The sequence below is a fragment of the Salmo salar genome, chromosome ssa13, assembly GCF_905237065.1.
Source record: "Salmo salar chromosome ssa13, Ssal_v3.1, whole genome shotgun sequence".
Taxonomy (NCBI): Eukaryota; Metazoa; Chordata; class Actinopteri; order Salmoniformes; family Salmonidae; genus Salmo; species Salmo salar.
Genome location: NC_059454.1, coordinates 79,548,935 through 79,565,270, shown reverse-complemented (window position 1 = coordinate 79,565,270; position 16,336 = coordinate 79,548,935). Strand labels below are relative to the sequence as shown.

General features: G+C 44.3%; 1 protein-coding gene across 1 annotated transcript in view; it reads left to right on the top strand.

Moving 5' to 3' along the window:
- Positions 1-16,336, top strand: part of cxadr (CXADR Ig-like cell adhesion molecule) — a 71,817-nt gene that overhangs the window by 41,614 nt on the left and 13,867 nt on the right. The window contains exon 2 of the mRNA XM_014137876.2: positions 5,423-5,592. Within this exon, the coding sequence (XP_013993351.1) occupies positions 5,423-5,592 (170 nt within the window). The remainder of the gene's footprint in view (positions 1-5,422; positions 5,593-16,336) is intronic.

Genomic DNA, 16,336 nt, shown 5'->3' with positions numbered 1-16,336 from the left:
AGACCTACACAAGGCTGGAATGGGCTACAAGACCATCGCCAAGCAGCTTGGTGAGAAGGTGACAACAGTTTGTGCGATTATTCGCAAATGGAAGAAACACAAAAGAACTGTCAATCTCCCTCGGCCTGAGGCTCCATGCAAGATCTCACCTCGTGGGGTTGCAATGATCATGAGAACGGTGAGGAATCAGCCCAGAACTACACGGGAGGATCTTGTCAATGATCTCAAGGCAGCTGGGACCATAGTCACCAAGAAAACAATTGGTAACACACTACGCCGTGAAGGACTGAAATCCTGCAGCGCCCGCAAGGTCCCCCTGCTCAAGAATACATTTACATGCCCATCTGAAGTTTGCCAATGAACATCTGAATGATTCAGAGGACAACTGGGTGAAAGTGTTGTGGTCAGATGAGTCCAAAATGGAGCTCTTTGGCATCAACTCAACTCGCCGTGTTTGGAGGAGGAGGAATGCTGCCTATGACCCCAAGAACACCATCTCCACCGTCAAACATGGAGGTGGAAACATTATGCTTTGGGGGTGTTTTTCTGCTAAGGGGACAGGACAACTTCACCGCATCATTTGACGGGGCCATGTACTGTCAAATCTTGAGTGAGAACCTCCTTCCCTCAGCCAGGGCATTGAAAATGGGTCGTGGATGGGTATTCCAGCATGACAATGACCCAAAACACACGGCCAAGGCAACAAAGGACTGGCTCAAGAAGAAGCACATTAAGGTCCTGGAGTGGCCTAGCCAGTCTCCAGACCTTAATCCCATAGAAAATCTGTTGAGGGAGCTCAAGGTTCGAGTTGCCAAACGTCAGCCTCGAAACCTTAATGACTTGGAGAAGATCTGCAAAGAGGAGTGGGACAAAATCCCTCCTGAGATGTGTGCAAACCTGGTGGCCAACTACAAGAAACATCTGACCTCTGTGATTGCCAACAAGGGTTTTGCCACCAAGTACTAAGTCATGTTTTGCAGAGGGGTCAAATACTTATTTCCCTCATCAAAATGCAGATAATTTTATAACATTTTTGACATGCGTTTTTCTGGATTTTTTTGTTGTTATTCTGTCTCTCACTGTTCAAATAAACCTACCATTAAAATTATAGACTGATCATTTCTTTATAAGTGGGCAAACGTACAAAATCAGCAGGGATCAAATACTTATGTCCTCCACTGTATTCGGTCTGCTTGATAATAAACCTCTTCCCTGAGTAGTTCACATTTTACAAAGATGTGTTTTGCTTTTATTGAAGTAGCACTTGACCTCATAATAATATGTAATTTTATGAAGGCTCTATTTCGAATATTTGAAATAATCCAGTTAACCAAAATACTGATTTTAAACCTTAAAGTAACTGTCCAGTGAAGATCTGACTTTTTAAATGTTATTATTCTGTTAACTCATACTCAAATAATGTTGTTGACTCATCCTATACTCGTATTTGTGGCCAAAGCATAAATTGGAGAAAACAAACCCTACCTCAAAGTAGGACTGGGAAATACGGCCTAAAACTCAAATCGAAAAAAAAATTCAGACCGTCACGATATATAGATTGTTTAAATATATATTTTTCTCTCTAAATAAGATTTGTTGTACAATTTAAAGGTCAAATAGACTACATTTAAAACAGTCAGCAATAATCTAATGAATTTAGGGTTTGTGAAATTATACCTAGACTGAATTTACGCTTTCCACAACCATAAGACATTTACATTTGAGTCATTTAGCAGACGCTCTTATCCAGAGCGACTTATAGAAATAATTTGTTTTACCTAGTCGGCTCGGGGATTTGAACCAGCGACACTTTGGCTACTGGCCCAAAGCTCTTAACCACTAGGTTAAATAGTTTTACCTGCTTTTTTTTTGCAATAATCGCTGATCTGGCTTTCGGGTCTGTCTTTAAAAATGCCTTTTTTTGTTACAAATTTAACCAGAACCATTATAGAAAATGAACACAGGTCTCATAAACAATCTCTCAAGCACCATCCCTCATGCTAGTGAGTAGCCAGCCAACTTGGATCTATTTGCTAGATATCAGTGCAAAACAGTTGAATGGTTATGAACACACCCTTCTGTCTGTCTCCAACTGTTTGAAAAGCATGCTCGCCTATCCACTTAGTTCAGATGTTGAAATCAAGTGGCCTACCTTATTTCTCAGAATAAGAACGAGTTGGCAATTTATATTTTGTGCTTTTTGCACGTTTATAAAACAGACTAAACAAATGGTATAACAATATTTATTTGACAAAAATGCTGCTAGCAATACGTGGTAGCGTAATGCGCGCGTGACAAACTGGGCATACATTTTCCAGAATTAATGTTCATTGGTACATCTGCTTTAGTAGTGTCTGCTCTGCTTGAAATTTGAGGACTAAAGTGAAAGATGAACTTCTCTATTACAGTAAAATAATGTCTCAATGTGTTTTGGTGTCCATGTGAATGATTCTGTTAGACCGAACCTCAAAAGCAAATAGCAATTTGAAATTGCTTGTCAGAGACGAATAAGTGATCTCTCATCTTTGTTGTTGTGAGTGGTAGAGGGAGGGGCTTTGGGTGTTATGTAAACCATAGAGAAAGAGACAAAGCGAGAGGTTTCTCTCTCACCAAAATATGTCCAAAATAACCCCAATGCGTTTCTATGTGCTTATTTTAAACATAAGCTTGTCGCTTTCCTTCCTGCTTTTTGGGACAACAACTTCTATTGTTAGGGTGGAAACATGAGCATCTCGTCATTATACACTGCTCCAAAAAATAAAGGGAACACTTAAACAACACATCCTACATCTGAATGAAATAAATAATCTTATTAAATACTTTTTTCTTTACATAGTTGAATGTGCTGACAACAAAATCACACAAAAATAATCAATGGAAATCCAATTTATCAACCCATGGAGGTCTGTATTTGGAGTCACACTCAAAATTAAAGTGGAAAACCACAATACAGGCTGATCCAACTTTGATGTAATGTCCTTAAAACAAGTCAAAATGAGGCTCAGTAGTGTGTGTGGCCTCCACGTGCCTGTATGACCTCCCTACAACGCCTGGGCATGCTCCTGATGAGGTGGCGGATGGTCTCCTGAGGGATCTCCTCCCAGATCTGGACTAAAGCATCCGCCAACTCCTGGTGCAACGTGGCGTTGGTGGATGGAGTGAGACATGATGTCCCAGATGTGCTCAATTGGATTCAGGTCTGGGGAACGGGCGGGCCAGTCCATAGCATCAATGCCTTCCTCTTGCAGGAACTTCTGACACACTCCAGCCACATGAGGTCTAGCATTGTCTTGCATTAGGAGGAACCCAGGGCCAACCGCACCAGCATATGGTCTCACAAGGGGTCTGAGGATCTCATCTCGGTACCTAATGGCAGTCAGGCTACCTCTGGCGAGCACATGGAGGGCTGTGCGGCCCCCCCAAAGAAATGCCACCCCACACCATGACTGACCCACCGCCAAACCGGTCATGCTGGTGGATGTTGCAGGCAGCAGAACGTTCTCCACGGCGTCTCCAGACTCTGTCACGTCTGTCACGTGCTCAGTGTGAACCTGCTTTCATCTGTGAAGAGCACAGGGCGCCAGTGGCGAATTTGCCAATCTTGGTGTTCTCTGGCAAATGCCAAACGTCCTGCACGGTGTTGGGCTGTAAGCACAACCCCCACCTGTGGACGTTGGGCCCTCATACCACCCTCATGGAGTCTGTTTTTGACCGTTTGAGCAGACCCATGCACATTTGTGGCCTGCTGGAGGTCATTTTGCAGGGCTCTGGCAGTGCCTCTCCTGCTCGTCCTTGCACAAAGGCGGACGTAGCGGTCCTGCTGCTGGGTTGTTGCCCTCCTACGGCCTCCTCCACGTCTCCTGATGTACTGGCCTGTCTCCTGGTAGCGCCTCCATGCTCTGGACACTACGCTGACAGACACAGCAAACCTTCTTGCCACAGCTCGCATTGATGTGCCATCCTGGATGAGCTGCACTACCTGAGCCACTTGTGTGGGTTGTAGACTCCGTCTCATGCTACCACTAGAGTGAAAGCACCGCCAGCATTCAAAAGTGACCAAAACATCAGCCAGGAAGCATAGGAACTGAGAAGTGGTCTGTGGTCCCCACCTGCAGAACCACTCCTTTATTGGGGGTGTCTTGCTAATTGCCTATAATTTCCACCTGTTGTCTATTCCATTTGCACAACAGCATGTGAAATTTATTGTCAATCAGTGTTGCTTCCTAAGTGGACAGTTTGATTTCACAGAAGTGTGATTGACTTGGAGTTACATTGTGTTGTTTAAGTGTTCCCTTTATTTTTTTGAGCAGTGTATATAGATCTCTGGTGTAAATGGTAAGGTGCACAGTACAGAAGAAGCAATCAAGACAACCAAAAAGTCAACATGAGAACAAGTGGACATAAATGCTAATAAAAATGAAAAATACAGAAAACCTTGATTCTGCAATACTGGCATTTGGAATATCGCGAGAACATACATTTGTATTAATTTTATATATCACCCAGCCCTACCTCAAAGTTGCGTCTACATTTTAGTCATATAGTAGACACTCTTATCCAGAGTGACTTACAATTAGTTAATTCATTTTAAGATGGCTGGGTGAGACACACATATCAGTCGTAGCAAGTATATTTTCCCTCTAAAATAGTTAACAGCAAAGTCGGTGCTCTTTTTGTTTCTCTTTTTTTGTGGGGGTGCCGTGGGATTCATTTAACATACCCATTAAAGAGGTAGGGTTTCAGATGTTTTCGGAAGATGGGCAGTGACTCTGCTGTCCTAGCTTCAGGGGAAACCTGGTTCCACCATTGGGGTACCAGGACAGAGAAGAGCTTTGACTGGGCTGAGCGGGAGCTGCCCTCCCGTAGGGGTGGGAGGGCCAAGAGACCAGGGGTGTCATAACGGAGTGCTGTGGTTGGGGAGTAGAGTTTGAGCACATAAACTAAGTAAAACAAAAAAAGGATCTCAAACGAAGCATTTCAAAAAGGCTTGCTATTTCCTCAAATAGGATGATGTCATCCTCGTGAGCAGGATGAGCTGGCCAATCGGCGGTCTACTCGCATTAATATTTCTTATGACTGGTATACGCCCACACAATTGTGTTGGGGTACGATGACACCATTCCAAGACACACAAAGCTGCCTTTTAACATAATTGAAAAACATTTTTTCACTCATATTATAATTAATTATAGATCATATTTCATAGAAATCTGGTAACACCGGACAGTTACTTTTAACTGAAACATAAGTGTGAACAACGAGGCACTCAGATGGAATCCTGATTTGTTTTAGAAGTAACATCATAGACTTAGTCATTCTAATTCGATCTTTAGCCCCAAGGTGCTAATGAAGGGAATGCCATGCAATCAGTGTGTGCTATTAGGCTAATGAACTTCCTCTCCCTCCCTCTCTGTGTGTCCAGGTGTTGCCCATGGCCTGGAGATCACGTCCCAGGGACCCACGTCCATAGAGAAGGCCAGCAGTGAGAGTGTCAAGCTGGATTGCCAGTTTTCTCTGGCCGCTGTGGACTCTGGCCCCCTGGACATCGAATGGAGCCTGCTGGCCTCCGACAACCAGAAAGAGGACAAAGTGGTGTGTGTTTAATGGGGTCCTTCCGAGTGGTGTTTGTTCTTTCATCCATGAAAAAGGGTTTGGGGCTTATTCCTGCTTTTGGTATGTCAGAATTCATCATTATGTCGGAACTATCCAGTGTTACAACTGAAGTGTTATGTGAGAGCTGGGACAATAAACCAAAAATTAGCGACATTGGCTTCCTTTTAGCGAAGCATTTTGCGTACGTCAGTAATTTGAGTTGATTTTGCTACACAACGTTCCTGTAGATTATTCTAAATCCATTATTTGGTCAACAGTAATAGTCTATGCATTATGTTGATTCTGCTATGAATGTATCTGCCTGTCCCTCTCACTGTCGGCTGCTGACTCTCACTCCCTCTCCCCACTGTGCGCACGGTGGAGGGCGAGATGCATTCTGAGAAGCACAAAATGCTATTGCGGGAAAAATACTGTTCTCTTTACAGAGAAGAGAGTCGCAGCTTTCTGTCAGTGTCTGTATATATAATGTATTTCTCACCTCTGGTTTTGATGCGCCTGCAGACCGAATAGGCCTACATCAACTAGCCTAGCAATGGAACGTCTAGCTAAGTGTTTTGAATTCCCACTTCCTCAGGTGGTGAGTAATGTAGCCTATAGTCCAATAAGCACAAAGATGACAGCAAATTCCCTGAAGAGCCACAAATATATCTGATCATTCTGGATCCTATTTTGACAGGTTGGACATCAAAATGCATGCATTTCCTGTATATGTTAGATGAAATACAATACATGACCAAAAGTTTGTGGCCACCTGCTCGTCGAACATCTCATTCTAAAATCATGGTCATTAGTATGGAGTTTGTTCCCCCTTTGCTGCTATAACAACCTCCACTCTTCTTCAAAGGCTTTCCACTAGATGTTGGAACATTGCTGCGGGGACTTGCTTCCATTCAGCCACAAGAGCATAAGTGAGGTCGGGCACTGACGTTGGGCGATTAGGCCTGGCTCACAGTCGGCGTTCCAATTCATCCCAAAGGTGTTCGATGGGGTTGAGATCAGGGCTCTGTGCAGATCTGTCAAGTTCTTCCACACCGATCTCGACAAAGCATTTCTGTATGGGCCTCGCTTTATCCACGGGGCATTATCATGCTGGAACAGGAAAGGGCCTTCCCCAAATTATTGCCACAAAGTTGGAAGCACATAATCATCTAGAATGTCATTGTATGCTGTAGCATTAAGATTTCCCTTCACTAGAACTAAGGGGCCTAGCCCAAACCATGAAAAACAGCCCCAGACCATTATTCCTCCTCCACCAAACTTTACAGTTCGCACTATGCATTTGGGAAGGTAGCGTTCTCTTAGTATCCACCAAACCCAGATTCATCCATCGGACTGCCAGATGGTGAAGCATGATTCATCACTCCAGAGAATGCGTTTCCACTGCTCCAGAGTCCAATGGCGTTGAACTTTACACCAAACCAGCCAACGTTTGTTTGGCATTGCGCATGGTGATCTTAGGCTTGTGTGCGGCTGCTCGGCCATGGAAACCCATTTCATGAAGCTCCCAACAAACAGTTATTGTGCTGACGTTGCTTCCAGACTTCGTTTGGAACTCGGTAGTGAGTGTTGCAACCGAAGACAGATGATTTTTACGTGCTTAAGCACTCGGCGGTCCTATTCTGTGAGCATGTGTGGCCTGCCACTTCGCGGCTGAGCCGTTGTTGCTTCTAGACATTTTTACTTCACAATAACAGCACTTAAAGTTGACCGGGGCAGCTTTGACGAACTGACTTGTTGGAAAGTTGGCATCCTATGACGGTGCCACGTTCAAAGTCACTGAGCTTTTCAGTAAGAACATTCTACAGCCAATGTTTGTCTATGGAGATTGCATGGATGTGTGCTCAATTTTATACACTTGTCATCAACGGGTGTGGCAGAAATAGCCAAATCCACTAATTTGAAGACGTGTCCACATACTTTTTATTTATTTATATATATATATATATATATATATATACACAGTTGAAGTTGGAAGTTTACATACACTTAGGTTGGAGTCATTAAAACTAGTTTTTCAACCACTCCACAAATTTCTTGTTTACAAACTTTAGTTTTGGCATGTCGGTTAGGACATCTACTTTGTACATGACACAAGTAATTTTTCCATCAATTGTTTACAGACAGATTATTTCACTTATAATTCACTATCACAATTCCAGTGGGTCAGAAGTTTACATACACTAAGTTGACTGTGCCTTTAAACAGCTTGGACAATTACAGAAAATTATGTCATGGCTTTAGAAGCTTCTGAGAGGCTAATTGACATCATTTGAGTCAATTGGAGGTGTACCTGTGGATGTATTTCAAGGCCTACCTTCAAACTCAGTTCCTCTTTGCTTGACATCATGGAAAAATCAAAAGAAATCAGCCAAGACCTCAGAAAAACAATTGTAGACCTAGTTCATCCTTTGGAGCAATTTCCAAACACCTGAAGGTACCACGTTCATTTGTACAAACAATAGTACGCAAGTATAAACACCATGGGGCCACGCAGCCGTAATACTGCTCAGGAAGGAGACGCGTTCTGTCTCCTGGAGATGAATGTACTTTGGTGCGGAAAGTGCAAATCAATCCCAGAACAACAGCAAAGGACCTTGTGAAGATGCTGGAGGAAACGGACACAAAAGTATCTATATCCACAGTAAAACGAGTCCTATATCGACTTAACCTGAAAGGCCGCTCAGCATGGAAGAAGCCACTGCTCCAAAACCGGCATAAAAAAGCCAGACTATGGTTTGCAACTGCACATGGGGACAAAGATCGTACTTTTTGGAGAAATGTCCTCTGGTCTGATGAAACAAAAATAGAACTGTTTGGCCATATCGACCATCGTTATGTTTGGAAGAAAAAGAGTGAGGCTTGCAAGCTGAAGAACACTATCCCAACCGTGAACCACGGGGGTGGCAGCATCATGTTGTGGGGGTGCTTTGCTGCAGGAGGAACTGGTGCACTTCACAAAATAGATGGCATCATGAGGTAGGAAAATTATGTGGATATATTGAAGCAACATCAAGACAACAGTCAGGAAGTTAAAGCTTGGTCGCAAATGGGTCTTCCAAATCGACAATGACCTCAAGCATACTTCCAAAGTTGTGGCAAAATGGCTTAAGGACAACAAAGTCAAGGTATTGGAGTGGCCGTCACAAAGCCCTGACCTCAATCCTATAGAAAATGTGTGGGCAGAACTGAAAAAGCGTGTGCGAGCAAGGAGGCCTACAAACCTGACTCAGTTACACCAGCTCTGTCAGGAGGAATGGGCCAAAATTCACCCAACATATTGTGGGAAGATTGTGGAAGGCTACCCGAAACGTTTGACCCAAGATAAACAATTTGAAGGCAATGCTACCAAATACTAATTGAGTGTTTTGTAAACTTCTGACCCACTGGGAATGTGATGAAAGAAATAAAAGCTGAAATAAATCATTCTCTCTACTATTATTCTGGCATTTCACATTCTTAAAATAAAGTGGTGATCCTAACTGACCTAAGACGGGGAATTCTTACTAGGATTAAATGTCAGGAATTGTGAAACTGAGTAAAAATGTATTTGGCTAAGGTTTATGTGAACTTCCGACTTCAACTATATATATAAACTCAGCAAAAAAATAAACGTCCTTTACCTGTCAACCAGATACTATTTTCAGCAAACTTAACATGTGTAAATGTATGTATGAACATAACAAGATTCAACAACTGAGACATAAACTGAACAAGTTCCACAGACATGTGACTAACAGAAATGGAAAATGTGTCCCTGAAAGGGGGGGGGTCAAAATCAAAAGTAGCAGTCAGTATCTGGTGTGGCCACCAGCTGCATTTAGTACTGCAGTGCATCTCCTCCTCATGGACTGCACCTGATTTGCCAGTTCTTGCTGTGAGATGTTACCACAATCTTCCACCAAGGCACCTGCAAGTTCCCGGACATTTCTGGGGGGAATGGCCCTAGCCCTCACCCTCCGATCCAACAGGTCCCAGACGCGCTCAATGGGATTGAGAATCAGGCTCTTCGCTGGCCATGGCAGAACACCGACATTCCTGTCTTGCAGGAAATCACGCACAGAACGAGCAGTATGGCTGGTGGCATTGTCATGCTGGAGGGTCATGTCAGGATGAGCCTGCAGGAAGGTTACCACATGAGGGAGGAGGATGTCTTCCCTGTAACGCACAGCATTGAGATTGCCTGCAATGACAACAAGCTCAGTACGATGATGCTGTTACACACCGCCTCAGACCATGATGGACCCTCCACCTCCAAATTGATCCCGCTCCAGAGTACATGCTCATTCCTTTGACAATAAACACAAATCCGACCATCACCCCTGGTGAGACAACCGCGACTCGTCAGTGAAGAGCACTTTTTGCCAGTCCTGTCTGGTCCAGCGATGGTGGGTTTGTGCCCATAGGCGAAGTTGTTGCCGGTGATGTCTGGTGAGGACCAGCCTTACAACAGGCCTACGTGCTATCAGTCCAGCCTCTCAGCCTATTGCGGACAGTCTGAGCACTGATGGAGGGATTGTGCGTTCCAGGTGTAACTCGGGCAGTTGTTGCCATCCTGTGCCTGTCCCGCAGGTGTGATGTTCGGATGTACCGATCCTGTGTAGGTGTTGTTACATGTGGTCTGCCACTGCAAGGACGATCAGCTGTCCGTCCTGTCTCCCTGTAGCGCGGTCTTAGGCGTCTCACAGTACGGACATTGCAATTTATTGCCCTGGCCACATCTGCAGTCCTCATGCCTCCTTGTAGCATGCCTAAGGCACGTTCACGCAGATGGGCAGGGACACTGGGCATCTTTATTTTGTCTGTAGAAGTCCTCTTTAGAAAGGCCTCTTTAGTGTCCTAAGTTTTCATAACTGTGACCTTAATTGCCTACCGTCTATAAGCTGTTTGTGTCTTAACCTGTTAGGGCTAGGGGGCAGTATTGACACAGCCGGATAAAAAACGTACCCGATTTAATCTGGTTACTACTCCTGCCCAGTAACTAGAATATGCATATAATTATTGGCTTTGGATAGAAAACACCCTAAAGTTTCTAAAACTGTTTGAATGGTGTCTGTGAGTATAACAGAACTCATATGGCAGGCAAAAACCTGAGAAGATTCTGAACAGGAATTGGCCTGTCTGACAAGTTGTTGTTCATCTTGGCTCTTTTTATTGAAGACTGAGGATCTTTGCTGTAACGTGACACTTCGTACGGCTCCCATAGGCTCTCAGAGCCCGGGAAAAAGCTGAATGATATCGAGGCAGCCCCAGGCTGAAACACATTATCGCGTTTGGATAGTGGCTGGTCAGAGTACTCTGAGACTCAGGCGCGGGCACGAGATGTTTTTATTTTCTCTCTCTTTGTACGTATACACGCTTTCCCGGTCGGAATATTATCGCTTTTTTACGAGAAAAATGGCATAAAAATGGATTTTAAACAGCGGTTGACATGCTTCGAAGTACGGTAATGGAATATTTAGAATTTTTTGGTCACGAAATGCGCCATGCTCGTCACCCTTATTTACCCTTTCGGATAGTGTCTTGAACGCACGAACAAAACGCCGCTATTTGGATATAACAATGGATTATTTGGGACCAAACCAACATTTGTTATTGAAGTAGAAGTCCTGGGAGTGCATTCTGACGAAGAACAGCAAAGGTAATAACATTTTTGTTATAGTAAATCTGACTTTGGTGAGTGCTAAACTTGCTGGGTGTCTAAATAGCTAGCCCTGTGATGCCGGGCTATCTACTTAGAATATTGCAAAATGTGCTTTCACTGAAAAGCTATTTTAAAATCGGACATATCGAGTGCATAGAGGAGTTCTGTATCTATAATTCTTAAAATAATTGTTATGCTTTTTGTGAACGTTTATCGTGAGTAATTTAGTAAATTCACCGGCAGTGTTCGGTGGGAATGCTAGTCACATGCTAGTCACATGCTAATGTAAAAGCTGGTTTTTGATATAAATATGAACTTGATTGAACAAAACATGCATGTATTGTATAACATAATGTCCTAGGGTTGTCATCTGATGAAGATCATCAAAGGTTAGTGCTACATTTAGCTGTGGTTTGGGTTTATGTGACATTATATGCTAGCTTGAAAAATGGGTGTCTGATTATTTCTGGCTGGGTACTCTGCTGACATAATCTAATGTTTTGCTTTCGTTGTAAAGCCTTTTTGAAATCGGACAGTGTGGTTAGATTAACGAGAGTCTTGTCTTTAAAATGGTGTAAAATAGTCATATGTTTGAAAAATTGAAGTTTTTGCATTTTTGAGGTATTTGAATATCGCGCCACGGGATTACACTGGCTGTTGAGTAGAGCCCATAGAGGTTAACGACCGTTCCACAGGTGCATGTTCATTAATTGTTTATGATTCATTGAACAAGCATGGGAAGCAGTGTTTAAACCCTTTACAATGAAGATCTGTGGAGTTCATTAATAAAAATCCACATTTCTTTGAAAGACAGGATCCTGAAAAAGGGACATTTCTTTTTTTGCTGAGTTTATATGAAGCATTTAATCATAGTCTAAGGCTACCATCTGTTGTCTTCCTTGGCACTAGAAAAAAAAATAGTCTAGCCAGGGATAATCAACTAGATTCAGCCGCGGGACGATTTTTTTATTCTTGAGTGGATGGTCGGGGGGCCGGAACTTAAATACAATCACTGGCTGCCAGTTGTGGAACCCTGGTCTAGAGCCCTGCTGCTAATGTACATTAACTGTCCATTAAAACATTTTCTTTATTGTTGTATTTGTTGTTATCCTGATCACTTTCTGTCCATATCGGCCAGCTCTAGCCCCCCCCCCACACACACACACACAAAATAAATGTAATCGTTATGGCACAACCATTTTCAGTATATCACTAATTGGATTTTTGTCCTTAACGCCCAGCTCTGTTATGCCAGTGTTAGTGTTATTTCATAAGTAGAAACCTGAACACTACGGTTAACTGGAGCCATATACCATATGTGTTGCTCTATGGCGCTGTGGTTAACTGTTTTTTAATGAAACACTATCATGTCAACTTTGATACAGCGCCTGTCAGTTGAGAAGTAAAAGGGAGATGTCAGGTTTTGTTCCTTTTTGTTAACCGTCGATGGAACCATTGAGTTCTCTTATATGTGTGGTAAGGGAAAACTCCCACACAACCCCCATGACTATAAAAACAGCAGTTCATCTTTTACTTGGTGCATGTTTTTAAAGCGTTATAAAATATCCCACATGGGTTTGAGTGGCATCGCTCTTTAAGCGTGCACTGTGAAAGCTCGTTAGTGCGTGAGAAGGGGTTTGTGGGGGTGTGTCAGTTGGCTCTCGTGACCTCACCCACCTGCTCTCTGCATGGTACCTCTATTGAGTGGAATGCCACCTTCCAGCCATGCTGTGAGAACCCAGCAGCTCTGTGTACAGGCTGTGTCATGCCTCTGTAGTCTGGAGGTATGGGGTACACAGGGCTGCTGAGAGAATAGACAGATCCACATAGCCCATGCATTGCCTGAGGGCATGTATCTAGAAGCTTATAGAGGGATAGATGGCCTCACTCCAGGCCTCTGAATGGTGGGGGAGTCTCTCCTGTGTCTCTCCATTCCACTCCTCCGCAAGTAATGCCTCTGCATCCTCTCTCTCTCTCTCTCTCTCTTTGTCCCCCATGGCCTGAGTTTTTTGTGTCCAGGGCTAGAAGGAGATCAGTAGGAGCCCTTCATTAGCTGTCCCTCTCACCATTCCTCCCTGGCTCCTACTTCCAGCCCAGCCCTGCTCTCTCCTCTCCCTCCATTGTCTCTGCTAAATTCCGTTTTTTTTAAATTGGGGAGCTGTGCCTCAGGAGAGCTCTATTTGTTTTTGACCTACTTAATTTGATTTAGAATGGGAACCACTGATGATTAATTGGGAGGGGTGGGGGTGGAAGAAGTGGCGTATTTCCCCAAAAATAACATTATTGTTATTATTATTATTATTATAGAGCCGTCATTGTACTCCCCAGGTTTGGCGTTTCTGTGTAAAGACTACAATGCTCATGTGGATATAACTGTAGAAGCCAGTTGTGGGTGGTTTTCCGTTTGTGGTCTACCTCCTCCTCTCTAGTTGTACTCAGCTGTAGACATGTTTTGAATGTTCCATACTCAGAGTTTAGCCTCACTGCTCATTATTTTGTCGTTCATTGCGCCTCAAACAATTTCCAATCTTTTACAAGAGCCACAATCTCACCAGACCATTTCTTCATTCACAACGGCCAAGTTTCTATCTTCCTCTGAGCGGGTAGATATTAATTGACCAATCAGAGGGACACTCAGTGCATAGACAGACACACACGCGCACAGCCTACTTGCGCCCTGGTCGGGTGATGTCATGTGTATTATCAGTAATTAGTGGCCTGTTAAGTTCACTGGCTGCAGGGCTGGCTTGGTGTATGTGACAGTGCCCAGTAGGATTAGTGCTGGCCAGAGCTGGGGCTACACTGTACTGGCAGGCTGGACTACTGGACGTCCAGAGAGTGAGAAGGGAGGGGTGATGCTGGGGCTACACTGTACTGGCAGACTGGACTACTGGACGTCCAGAGAGTGAGAAGGGAGGGGTGATGCTGGGGCTACGCTGTACTGGCAGGCTGGACTACTGGACATCCAGAGAGTGAGAAGGGGGGAGGGGGGTGATGATGGGGCTGGGGCTACGCTGTACTGGCAGGCTGGACTACTGGATGTCCGGAGAGTGAGAAGGGAGGGGTGATGCTGGGGCTACACTGTACTGGCAGGCTGGACTACTGGATGTCCAGAGAGTGAGAAGGGAGGGGTGATGCTGGGGCTACGCTGTACTGGCAGGCTGGACTACTGGATGTCCAGAGAGTGACAAGGGAGGGGTGATGCTGGGGCTACACTGTACTGGCAGGCTGGACTACTGGACGTGTGGTACTGATCTACTCTGCTGGAAGGGGGGAGGAGATGGAGGGAGAGTAGAGGATGGGATATATGACAAAAGGAGATAAGGGGAAGTAGCAGAGGAGAGGGAGTGGAGGAGAGCGTGGGATGGAATGGGAGGCGTGAAGAAGATATTGAGTGTAGAGGTAGACGGGAGGGGGCGGACCCTTTACGTACCACTCCCTATGACAGACTACTTTGAGTTTGCACAGTCAAACTGGCATTTTTGTATTTCTGAAGTAGAGATTTGGGAGTTGTGGTCTGTTTATATGGTATATCTGAATTCAGGGAATCAGTGAACCATAGCTAATGCACCTCTTTGTTGGCCTGAAATGAAGAAATGCCATGCCTACAGTAAGAGATAATTAGCATTTAGCGCTCATCGCGAAGACATTACAGATAGGCTGGAAGCAGGGTGCGACCTGAGTATTGTATTCTCAACTAAGATAATGGTAACTACAGTCATGAAAATACATGAATGATAGTTGCCTTTAGCGCTATATTCTCAAGGTTAGCTGGGAGAATGGAACAGTAGCTAGCTGCTTTAAATTCCTGGTGGACTGATAAAGGTTTGTGTCCTTGAGGAAAGCACTAGAGCTTTGTTTACTGAAGAAAAGCTGACATGAAAGTGTAGTGGTTCAGGTTAAACCTTGAGATTCAATTTTGAGCCAAGGTACATTTCTGAAACTGACTATAGGGGCATGGCTGAGTCAGGAGAAAAGCCTGACTTTACCAAAGACGCAAGAACACTGTCGCAAGAGTCAGACAGACCGGGACATTGAGTGTAGTGTACACAGGTGATGCCACTCCCTGTTTTGCCTCTCAAATTAGCCCCACCCTCTCCGTGCAGGGGAGTCACATGATGATGACCTCATCTTTTAAATGGCCCCATGTAAGTAACCAAACCTTTGTCTCACTCCTGGTGCTGCTACAGCCAGTATAATAGAGGTTGTTTCCCTTCTGCACTTTCTACTATTTTCTTTATTAGTTCATTACTATTTAAGGTGACTTTAAATGTCCACTAAGGTGCCACCCTAACTAATACAATATACTATTATAATTATGAGAAGAGGTCCCTTAGTGCAATATTTGTCCACAGAGACTTTCAGTCTGACCTCACCAGATGGATACTGTAGTACTGGTCTACCTGTTCTGAATCAGAACTCAGGAATGTGTCCTTGTTTTCAACTCTGCTTGTCTAGTTCTCTTCTCACTAACGTCTGCCCTTTGTTTTCCAGTACGTAGGCCCTCTTGGAGTTTTTATAAGATTTGTTTTATTGAGCCACGTTATTACATGTGGTATGTACAAGATTGTAGTCTGTGTGTGTCTGAGATTGTGTCTCAGTGTGAGAGGGAGTGCGTGTTGCCTGTCTTTACCCTAGTGCCTCAGGCAATTTAATTTCCTCTCCTCCACCTTCTCTCATCGCTTTGTTATTGCTGCCGTTGCTCTGATCCCAGTGAAGTTAGTTTGAGGGCTCCATGTCTCTCCTGGGATCCAGGTGGAATGCATTACAGTTTACGTGTCTAATAGGTACAAGATGTAGCTTAGCCTACACAGCCTTGGCAGCCCTGCCGTGGGGTCAACAACAACGCTCCCCAGCTGAGTTGTTAGACATCTCACAGCCCACCATCCCTCCGGTTCTCTTTGTTTTCTTTTCTCTCGCTCCCTCACAGCCCACCGTCTTTCCGTTCTGTTCGTCTCTCTTTCTTTGTTTTCTCTTCCCTTCCTCTCTCCCTTGGAGCTGGCTGCTACCGCTGTGTTCATTAGGAGGCCTACTCAGTTTTTTCTCTACTCTCCTCCACTGCGTGTGTATGATGGTGATCAT